The sequence below is a fragment of the Triticum aestivum genome, chromosome 3D (genome assembly GCF_018294505.1).
Source record: "Triticum aestivum cultivar Chinese Spring chromosome 3D, IWGSC CS RefSeq v2.1, whole genome shotgun sequence".
Taxonomy (NCBI): domain Eukaryota; kingdom Viridiplantae; phylum Streptophyta; class Magnoliopsida; order Poales; family Poaceae; genus Triticum; species Triticum aestivum.
In genome coordinates, this window is record NC_057802.1 from 468,057,735 (window position 1) to 468,068,461 (window position 10,727).

General features: G+C 43.7%; 1 protein-coding gene across 1 annotated transcript; it reads left to right on the forward strand.

Moving 5' to 3' along the window:
• Positions 1–461: 461 nt before the first annotated feature.
• On the forward strand, positions 462–10,473 carry LOC123079735 (pumilio homolog 1). Its single transcript, XM_044502530.1, has 10 exons — positions 462–840; positions 920–1,583; positions 2,487–4,012; positions 5,779–5,920; positions 6,052–6,159; positions 6,245–6,457; positions 6,705–6,815; positions 8,215–8,409; positions 9,772–9,946; positions 10,062–10,473. Exons 2-10 carry the CDS (start codon positions 930–932, stop codon positions 10,100–10,102), a joined length of 3,165 nt encoding a protein of 1,054 aa, XP_044358465.1. The 5' UTR covers positions 462–840; positions 920–929; the 3' UTR covers positions 10,103–10,473.
• Positions 10,474–10,727: the final 254 nt, after the last annotated feature.

The following is a 10,727-nucleotide window of genomic DNA, read 5'->3' on the forward strand; positions in this document are numbered from 1 at the left end:
TTTCCGCTGGTCACTGTCAGGACCTGAGGTCGGAGCCAACTGTTCCAATCCGCCCCGTCCATTTTGCACGAATGAATCTAGGAGCCGACGCCGCCACGTGCCCGGGGCCCACGTCGTGCTTCCTCTACCAAGTGGGCCCTTCCCAGGACCCCAATCCCAATTATAGAGAAAATTAAGGATTACTCCACACCCATCCCAAAAAACAAACACTCAGGGCGCAGTGAAAAAAGCGTACTATTTATTTACACCTTAATCTCTCAACTAAATACAAGTGAGTCCAGTACAGGCTCGGGGCCCGCGGATCAGAGGGAAATAACTCCTGCGCCAGCGCCCGCAATAAAAGTCATAAAACCCTAGAGGGTTCTTGAGGCGGGGAAGATCTCGTCCGCCGATTCACCCGATCGGACGGCTGGGGTTCCGGGGGGAGCTCGTGCTTATCAGTCCGCCGTCTCCTTCCTCGGGCTCCGTTCCTGACTGCTGCTGCAGCTCCTTTACTGTGTGCTCTCTCTCTCTCTCCCCCACCCCCCTTCTCCAAGCAGCTCGAAGCCTTGGGTCCGGTGCCCCCAAAAATGGCGAAATCGCCGGCCGATCGGAGCCCAATCTGAGCCCGCACGCTCCGCAGTAGCCCGATCTCCCGAATCCCCAAAAGCGCCCCGGTTGGAAATGGCCGCCACTGCCCCGATCGGGCTCGCGGCGCGCGATTCGGTGGCGCTTTGGCCCGGGGGACCCGAGGGCCGCAGGTTTTCTGATTGACTCTGACTGAGCCGTGGTTGCTCTCGCTCTTCGGTGGGGTTCCGTGTGTCCTGCGGAGAGAGCAGCGTCCGCGACGGGTAGTCGGCGGTGCGGCTTTTGCACGAGCTTTCCATTTCGGTTTTGGTGTTTGTTTGCTTTGCGTGATTTGGTGGCTCGTGTTATGCAGGATTGGAGGAATGCTCAGCGAGAGCCCTTTGGCGATGCGTCAGGAGATGGGCGGCGTGAGAGAGGAGGAAGAGCCGGAGGACGAGCTTGACGCGCTGCTCCGTGCCGGTGGCGGCGGAGCGCGTCGGCGAGGGGAGGAGGCTGGTGAGAAGGAGCGGCTCAGCATATTCCGAAGCGGGTCGGCGCCACCGACCATAGAGGGTTCGCTGAACGCCATCGGCGGCCTGCTCCGCGGCGGTGGTGAGACGCCCCGGGCTGCTGCCGCCGTTCCTGATACTGAGGAGTTGAACGGACATGGCGGACTCCTGTCGGAGGAGGAGCTCCGGGCTGACCCAGCCTACCTGTCGTACTACTACTCGCACGCCAATCTTAACCCGAGGTTGCCACCGCCGGTCCTGACAAAGGAGGACTGGCGGTCAACACAGCGGCTGAAGGCAGGGGTAGGAGTGGTGGGAGGGATTGGGGACAGGAGAAAGGCAGTGCAGGAGGAGGCTGGACAGGGGATGGCCGCCGGGATGTCGCTGTTCCCGCAGAATCCTGGTTTCGATCGAGAGGAGGATGGAAGCAAGGGTGTGGGCGGTGCTGCAGAGTGGGTGGATAGAGGAGGTGATGGGCTCATTGGGTTATCACTAGGACGGCAACGCAGCTTTGCTGATATGTTTCAGGTTCGTCTCCCTTGGCACCACAAAGGTTGCTATTTGTTATCATAAACTCTCATAGCTGACTCAAGTTTATCCATTGGGTTATCATATCAAAATTAATGGTTTTTGCTGTAGTATGTCGCTTGCTATTGTTTACTAGATACTTCTGGGATCTAGATCCCCTCCTTTGGATTGAATAAGCAAGCCTGGCCATTTCCAGCACGCTATCCAGTTAGAAGTTGGACTGTGGGTGCATGGTGTCTGGCTAGAAGTTTGGAATTTCTTTCCTGCCTGAGTTTGGGCACCTGTGAAAGCATGCGCTGGGTGGACCTCACCAGTTATTACAAATCACATAATAGAGTGGTGCGGTTCTGTAGTTTGCACAAACATGCAATATTTGGTTTCTGTGCTGTGGACTGTGGTACGTCTCAGAAGTTAAAACAACTGTCTCGTGCAATTCGGTACCCATTATAGCTATACATTTGAGACGTGCACACCTGTAAGGCTGCAACTAATGTGATTTCTTTGTGTTAAGGAGTCATTAACTGATTTTTACTTCCAAGACAACTGCAATCCATTTGCTGTTTAAGCGAGATCCTTTTTCTTCTTGGTAGTTACTACTCCAGCAGCGCAATTTATCCTTGGAACATGAATAACACCTTCTTCTTATTTATGTTTTATTTTTTAGTACCTTAGGCCGCGCTTGGAATCGGTGTAAATAAATACAGGTGTATTTTTCTTACGAGTGTATCTTACCGGCCAGTAGTGATTTGCAGGTGGAAACGAAAACGACGGCCGGTGGCCTGTAACTTTTACAAGTGTATTCAAAGTAGAAACGACATTCCAAACAGAGCCTTAATTTATCGATTTCCTCTGCAGATTTTTGCTCAGTGGACAACTGATTTAGTTTAATTTCTGTTATTTCAGGATAACCTTGGCCGCAGAACACCTACTTCAGAACATTCCTCTCGTGCAGCCAGTCGCAATTCATTTCTTGACAACCAGGAATCAGTTGATCCTTCTGAGAACCAATACTCTTTACATAATGATACTATGGATGCACAGCGCTCTGTTGGTAATGCACAAAGTGTCGGCGGTCTTTCCAGTATTAATGCATCTGCATCTCAAACTTTTGCTTCTGTTCTGGGTTCATCAGCTTCAAGGAATGCGACACCAGATTCCCATTATATCCCTAGGGTTCCTAGCCCTGGCCTTCCACCTGTTGGCGCTAGGATTAGTTCTAATGAGAAGAGACTGAATTGCTCATCGTCATCATTCAACACAGTATCATCAAAAGCACTTGAGCCTGATGATATATTAACTGCACTATCTAGCATGAACTTGTCAAAAGGTGGCACTTTGAACGACAACAGCAACATTAGTCAATCAAAGTTTCAGAGAGAGATCAGTGACTACCATAATTTTGCTCTTGGCCCGCAAGCCGCTCAAGTCACCAGCAGGCAGTATTCTGCGATGTTGGAAGCAGATGCTGAATATGCAGGTATACCATCAAATTCTTCATTTGCTGATATTAAGAATAGTGCACCTAATCCAGCAGACTTCAGAGGTTCCACGAACACACGGTTTGATGGACACGGGGAGATAAAAAGATCTTCTACTCTTTCTGCTCGTTCATATCAGAAGTCGCCACCATCTTCTAATGCAAGCCCAGGTGGTTCTCCTGCTCAACATCAGAATCTTGATGGAACAAATTCAGCATTTCTTAACTATGGGCTCAGTGGATATCCACTCAATCCGGGTTTCAACTCTATGATGATGAATAACATGGGTTCAGGTAGCATGCCTCCTCTGTTTGAAAGTGGTGCAGCAGCATCTGCTATAGCTTCACTCGGGTCAGATTCAAGAAACCTTGGTAGCAATATTTCATCACCACCTGCCTTAAGTCTATCTGATCTGCATAACCTTGGTAGATCCAATAATCAAACAGCCACTGGTCTTCAGTCTCCTCTCTCTGATCCTTTTTATGTTCAGTATCTGAAGACAGCTCAATATACAGCGCAGGAAGCAGCCAACTACAGTGATCCTTACTTGGAAAGAGGTTTCGTGGGTAGTTCGTATGCTGATTTAACACCAGTTCAGAAAGCTTATGTTGAAGCTTTGCTTCAGCAGAAGCAATATGGAATGCCACTTGGTAAATCAGTAGCCTCAAATCATGGTTATTATAGCAATCTGGGTTACGGCATGGGTCTGGCATACCCTGGAAGCCCTTTGGGAAGTCCTGTTGCTTCCCCATCAGGTCCTGGCAGTCCAATTAGGCTCGGTGAGCGGAATCTGAGGTTTCCTTCTAACACGAGAAGCTTGACTGGTTGGAATGTTGATCCAAGTGGCTATATGAATGGGAACTTTCCATCTTCACTTTTGGATGAATTCAAAAGCAATAAGGCCAGAAGCTTTGACCTTGCTGAGATTGCTGGGAATGTGGTGGAGTTCAGGTATACTTGGTCATTTCATACCTTTGCAATACCAGTATGGTTTCGCCCCTCCCTCCTTGTTCTTATCTTTCTCCTTCCTCTATGTCTAACCTCTTCTCCTCACCCTTGACCATGGCACGGCCACACTTGTTCACTGAATACTCGAGCTTGCTCCAATGATGTAGCTTCCTGCACACTCAAGCTTGCTACCATGACGTAGCTTTCTGCACACTCGAGCTTGCTCCTGTGACGTAGCTCCACCTTGGGAGCTTCGTCCCAGGGTGTTGCGCATAGACTCTGCCGCTAGCTGCTAGATACAGCTACGGCGATTGCGCCCCTCCAGCGTGGATCCATTGTTTCCAAATGCACAGGGGAGAGGGAGCAGCCTGATGGTACCACTGTTGGCTGGGACCTTGTCATCCTCTTCATGAGATGGATTGATGGTAGCCTGGTGTCAACTCTCTTCATTGTCATCTCACACTCAAATATTTGAAAGATCGCAAAATCTACACTCAACAAGTAGAGCGATACATTCTGGATTACAATTGGCAGGGGCATATTTTCTCTAGTGCCTTTCCTCACAGGGGCATAATGTGTCATTCTGTCAAAGCTGTCTACCAGCTTATTCTCTGCACTTAACATGCTAAGGAAAAAAGAGCAAAAGTGTGTGCCCACTCGATTTTGCCAGTTTAGATTTTGCCATCTTTTCGAAGGGGAGCCTTGGCGCAGTGGTAAAGCTGGTGCCTTGTGACCATGAGGTCACGGGTTCAAGTCCTGGAAACGGCCTCTTACAGAAATGTAGGGAAAGGCTTCGTACAATAGACCCAAAGTGGTCGGACCCTGCGCAAGCGGGAGCTACATGCACCGGGCTGCCCTTTTTTTTTTAGATTTTGCCATCTTCTAAAAAACTGAGACCTTTTCCCTGTCTAGTGTTAGACCCTGCCACATGATGGATTTGCCCCTCCTCCCATTGTTCCTATCTTTGTCTTTCCTCTAACCTCTTCTCACTCTTCACCATGGTGCGGCCACAGCTGGTTCACTGCACACTCAAGCTTGCTCCCCATGATTGAGCTCCACCTTGGGAGCATTGTACCAGGGTGTGTTGTGCATAGACTTGGCCACTAGCTACTAGATGCAGCTAATGCACTTGCCCCCTCTGACGTGGATCCCTCGGTTCCAAACACACGGGGGAGAGGGAGCTGCTTGATGGTATCGGCATGGGCTGGGACCTCGCCGTCCTCCGCATGAGATGGATTTGATGTCAATTTTCTGAACACTCAAATATCTGAAAGATAACAAAATCTGCACTAGCACAACAAGTAGAGCAGCACATTGTGGATAAAGGCAGGGGCGTATTTTCTCTAGCACTATTCTTTACGTGGGCTTATAATAGATGATTCCTAAATAGTACTCCCTCTGTAACTTAATATAAGACGTTTTTTGACACTGTCATAGTTTCACAAAACATCATATTTTAAGTTACGGGGGGTGTATCTGTCAAAGCAGTCTACCAGCTTATTCTTAACACTTGAATGTTAGAACCGAGTGCTGGCTCGGATGGCTAGAACTTACGGGTGTAAGCTAGCCTACCCGCATTTGATCCACACGGAGGTCCGATTTCTACCTAAATAATGTACCGTTAAGGGAGGGAACTCTTCCCCCTTAAGCCACATCTTTTTTCTTGTTTTCTCAGCAACCCTTTGCAGTAATGATGATCCTGTGATTACTAATATTTTTTTTATTGATGCATTCTGAATCCTCATAGGGTGTTTGCTTTGATTATGCAGCGCTGACCAATATGGAAGTCGTTTCATACAGCAAAAACTTGAAACTGCGACAGTTGAGGAAAAAAACATGGTTTTTGAGGAGATCATGCCTCACGCTCTCTCATTGATGACTGATGTATTTGGGAATTATGTAGTGCAGAAGGTATTCGTTACTGAGACACTGGTGCTGCTCACTGACATTGAGGACACTCAGTTTCTTTCTTCAGTTCTCATAGCATTTTCTAAATTACATTTTCTTAAGGATGCCTGGACTTGCCACTATTTTTTTTCCAGTTTTTTGAGCATGGGAGCTCCACACAACGCAGGGAGTTGGCTAATAAACTATTTGGACATGTACTAACTCTTAGCATTCAGATGTATGGTTGTCGAGTTATCCAAAAGGTACTACATAATTCATGTAGTTCCATGTTTCATAGATTCTTCTAGGATTACTGACTCAAGTATATTCATATGCACATTACTGAAGGCAATAGAGGTTGTTGATCTGGACCAGAAGACAAAAATGGTTACTGAGCTTGATGGTCATATCATGCGATGTGTGCGTGATCAAAATGGAAACCATGTTATCCAGAAATGTATTGAGTGTATACCAGAAGATTCCATTCAGTTTATTATCTCGACATTCTATGGTGAAGTCGTTACACTGTCCACTCACCCCTATGGCTGCAGAGTCATACAGGTTGGTCTTTGAATTCTGTGCATTCAGTTTTGAAACTCTGAATTTTAAGTTCAGAAAGTTAGATCAGTATTATCAGAAAGAGGTATAGAAGGAAAATACCATCCCATGTGAAGATGACATGTGGAGTATAGGGGCCACATGTCAGTGACATTCGGTTATATTTCCAACTCGGTGATCTTTGTGATGATACTGATCAGCATTACTCTTTTATCTCAGTTAAACTCATGAATTTATTTCCTTTACTCAGAGAGTACTGGAGCATTGCACTGATACAAACACACAGCAAATTGTCATGGATGAGATATTGCAATCTGTATGCATGCTGGCACAAGACCAGTATGGAAATTATGTTATCCAGGTTTGTTACTATATCTCCTAATTTCTAGCTGCAACATCGGCCTTGATGTGGCATCCTGATCTTTCCTTCAGCAGCTTTGTTTCTTTAGAGAATAGATTCCAGCCCCGCTTTTATAAAGCATTAGTCTCACTGGAGTGACCAGCGTCACATTGAAGAAACAGACCAAAGAAATCACAACAGCCTGCAGGAAATGAAAACAAAAGGAAGAAACTGGCGCGCACAGGATGCCACACATATCAGCTACTCCAACATCACAGCAAAACATATCATCTATGCCACGCCGCTGCGACGGCCCCAAAGGCCCAAACAAAGCAACTTTGTTATAGCTACACCTACCTTGTATGAAACTAGAACGATATACCACTTCTGAACCATACTTAAATCATATGTAGTATGCTTTGATGCCAGAATTTGGAATTTCAACCATTAACCATTGGGGAAATAAAGATTATGATATCAAAGCCTTTCCCTGTGATACCGTAATTGTACTAATTCATGGCGAAGTGCAGTTGAGGCCTGCCATTAAGGAATATTGCATCTAATTTTTGCCCAAAATGACTTGTAAAACCAATTAGACCTGGTTTGATGTCCCAACTTATCCAGAAATAATAATTCTCTAGTAAAATTGGTCATCCTAGCCCTGGCATCTGCTGACAATTTTGACTGGTCACCTGATAATTAGCCTTTTTTACCACCATTCCTAGTAAAGCATGCTCTTGATCAAGTTGTGCATAACGTTACATGAGATACACCTGTTCGTGCCTGACCATGTCTCTGTATTTTACATATAAAGTACATGCATTTGTGCCTGATCATGTCACTGTGTTTTCATGAATGAGCATGTATGTGCACTTTTTTGTGATATTCACGTTCATATTTGTAAATATCCTGTATATATGAAAACGCCGCAGTAAGGATTCCGTAATGTTTTTTTGCCAATAATTAAATATTCATCTTTAATCTAATACCTTCTGGCAACTAGTGAAGTGGTGATATTCAGGATGTGTGTAGCAAAGGAAGTGCATATACACTAATCCACCTTGTTGGACTGAAGTATGATGATATACCATTAATTTTGGAGAATAAAATTCACCATTGTTTTTGTTACTGCTGCAAGTGATAAAGCGCATAAAATCTTATGTGTAGGAGTTGATCAGGAACTTAAGTTAAAACTTAAACCAACAAATTCAATCAACTGATATACATTGAAAATATGATGTATGTAGTCTATTCTAGATAGAGTACATACGTAGTCCTTGTTACCCCTCCAGCCTAAGAGCTCACTTGAATTTATGATGGGTCACTCCTTTATGGTAGACAGCCCAGTCCTATGTTCTGTATTTCCTTTGTATTTTAACGGATATTGTCTATTGATGATGTCTGATTTATTCTCGTGCAGCATGTTATGCAGCATGGGAAGCCTCATGAACGGTCTTTTATTATTGAAAAGCTAGCTGGACAGATCATCCAGATGAGCCAACAGAAATTTGCCTCAAATGTTGTCGAGAAGTGTCTAACATTTGGAGGACCTTCAGAGCGGGAAGTTATCATAAATGAAATGCTTGGAACTACTGACGAGAATGAGCCTCTCCAGGTATTTTAACTTCGCGCAGATAAACTATTTTGGCCACACCCTCGTACAGTGATGTGATTATAATAGCAGCATGGAGTCTGATGGGAAGAATTTATTGGGATTAGCAGTTTTCAAGATTTTATATGAGGGGTCACCATGAAAATTCAGATTATTCTAGAAAGCCATAATAAATTGGTACGCGTGAAGTTATTAAAGTAGCACAATGAAGAACTTTTTGAAATGAAACTACTATTGAGGATCGTACAATGTCAATTCTCTATGGTATCAATGATTTAACAATGTCACCTCCAAGTCAGAAAATGAGTATTACTAAAGGGTTTGTTTGGATCAGAAGTATTTTTGGTGTTTGTTCAGTAATACCATGGTTTGTTGAAAATATTGTAGTATTCAAAACTTTGAGGTGCTTTCGTGCTACAAAAACTGCGTTACCTCTTTTTTATAACAAAACCTGGTGACCTATACAGTCTAGAGGTGTGCTGGAACTAACTTTGAGATCGTTTACAAAGAAAACACACTGTAATTATGTGATACTATGAACTTATGAGTTTAAGATGTACACATATGACATATCTCTATCCATTGAGCTTTAAATATGGTTAACCTTTGTGAGAAGAACTATGCACTTCCCTAGATATTGTTTAATCACACTCAGCGTTGAATGATATAATTGATAAACCTAGATAGGTAATATCATACATGTATTGAGACATGTAAAATGTTGAGTGGGTTTGACATACTCTGTATTTGCTATATCTGAAAACTTCTCAGAGAGAGAAAATAGTCCTACTGAACAGTGGTTTCCGAACGTTTTATTTAAAAAATAATGGCTAGTTATTGTGACAGCTATGGTTTAATGAAAAGACATTGCAAATGGTAAACATGTCATAGTTGTACCTAATAGGCCACTAATACTGCAAAATATACCGTGTTCATAAATGTAGTGTGTCACTGTGGCTTTGAAATACGTTATCATCCAACTGAACTGGGCGGTAATTGCTTTTGCTCCCGATCTCTAGTGATCCCTTTATATTGAAGAATTCAGAAGGTGCATTTACAATTTAAAAAAAATCCAGGGCAATCACACATGTATACGCGAGAACACGCTAAATCTGCAAAGTTCATGAAAAATTGCTTTCATCTGTGGGCCGCACCAAATCGAAGCTGTCATTCAATGGATACTTGTACACTCATTATTATTGATCACATTATGTTTTTGGTTACAGTCCGCAAATGACACATTGTTTTTTATCTGTATATGCACCTTTTGGGCTTTGCAAAATATAGTTTATTTAAAAAATGAGAAATTATATTCTCGTAAAGGGCTGCTCAACTGTCTGACGTCTCTACCTTGATCGCATGCAGGCCATGATGAAGGATCAGTTTGGTAACTATGTTGTACAGAAAGTACTAGAGACTTGTGATGATCAGCAGAGAGAGCTGATTCTTTCACGAATAAAGGTTCATTTAAATGCACTGAAGAAATATACATATGGGAAGCACATTGTTGCTCGAGTGGAAAAACTTGTTGCTGCTGGTGGTAAGATGCAGTGTTCAATCTTTTTACTGATACATCATTGAAATAAATTGGTCTTGGGCATTCTCTTCTGATGAACTGTTCTTTTAACGTGTGTTTATATATACTTTAAATTCAGAGAGGAGGATTGGACTTCAGTCGTCGCAGTATCCTTCCTAATGGCATAGGAATGACCATGTACAGCTAACCATGGCCACCGAGATCTACCTTCTGCCGCCTGCTTTTGGGCTGCTTCAAGCCAAGTTAGAAATAAACATGTTGTACTGAGACTTTGTACATTTTGTAGTTTGAGCTTATAGTCGTGTCAGGGTTTGGCTCAGCGAGTTTATCTACCTGATGCCACCGCGGAGAAGATAGGCGTCATGTATAAGTTTTCGTCTAGGTGTAAAAAGGGGAGGAGAGTCGATATTTTGCGAGTGTACAAATCTGCAATCCTGAGAGAGAAAGCTATCAGAGCTGTCTAGAACAAATTTGATCGCCATCCCGTGTGTATAACTGAGTATGAAGTTAGCTGCGTTCATTTCCTGTAATCCTCTATGATCCTGTCTGGCCTATAAGGGTCTGTTTTTTTTCATGAAAATGCAGAAACATGGTAGGAATAGAAGTGCAAAATAACCCTAAAAAAAGAAGTGCAAAATATGATTGAAAAAAGAATATTCGTTTTGCAAATTTGGATAAAAGATTGTACTTGTGCCAATATAAAGATCAATGTCCAACCAAGGGATCAAATCTGTTTGTACAATTTAAAAGCTTTTCATACCAATTTTTAAATGAATGGATGCCA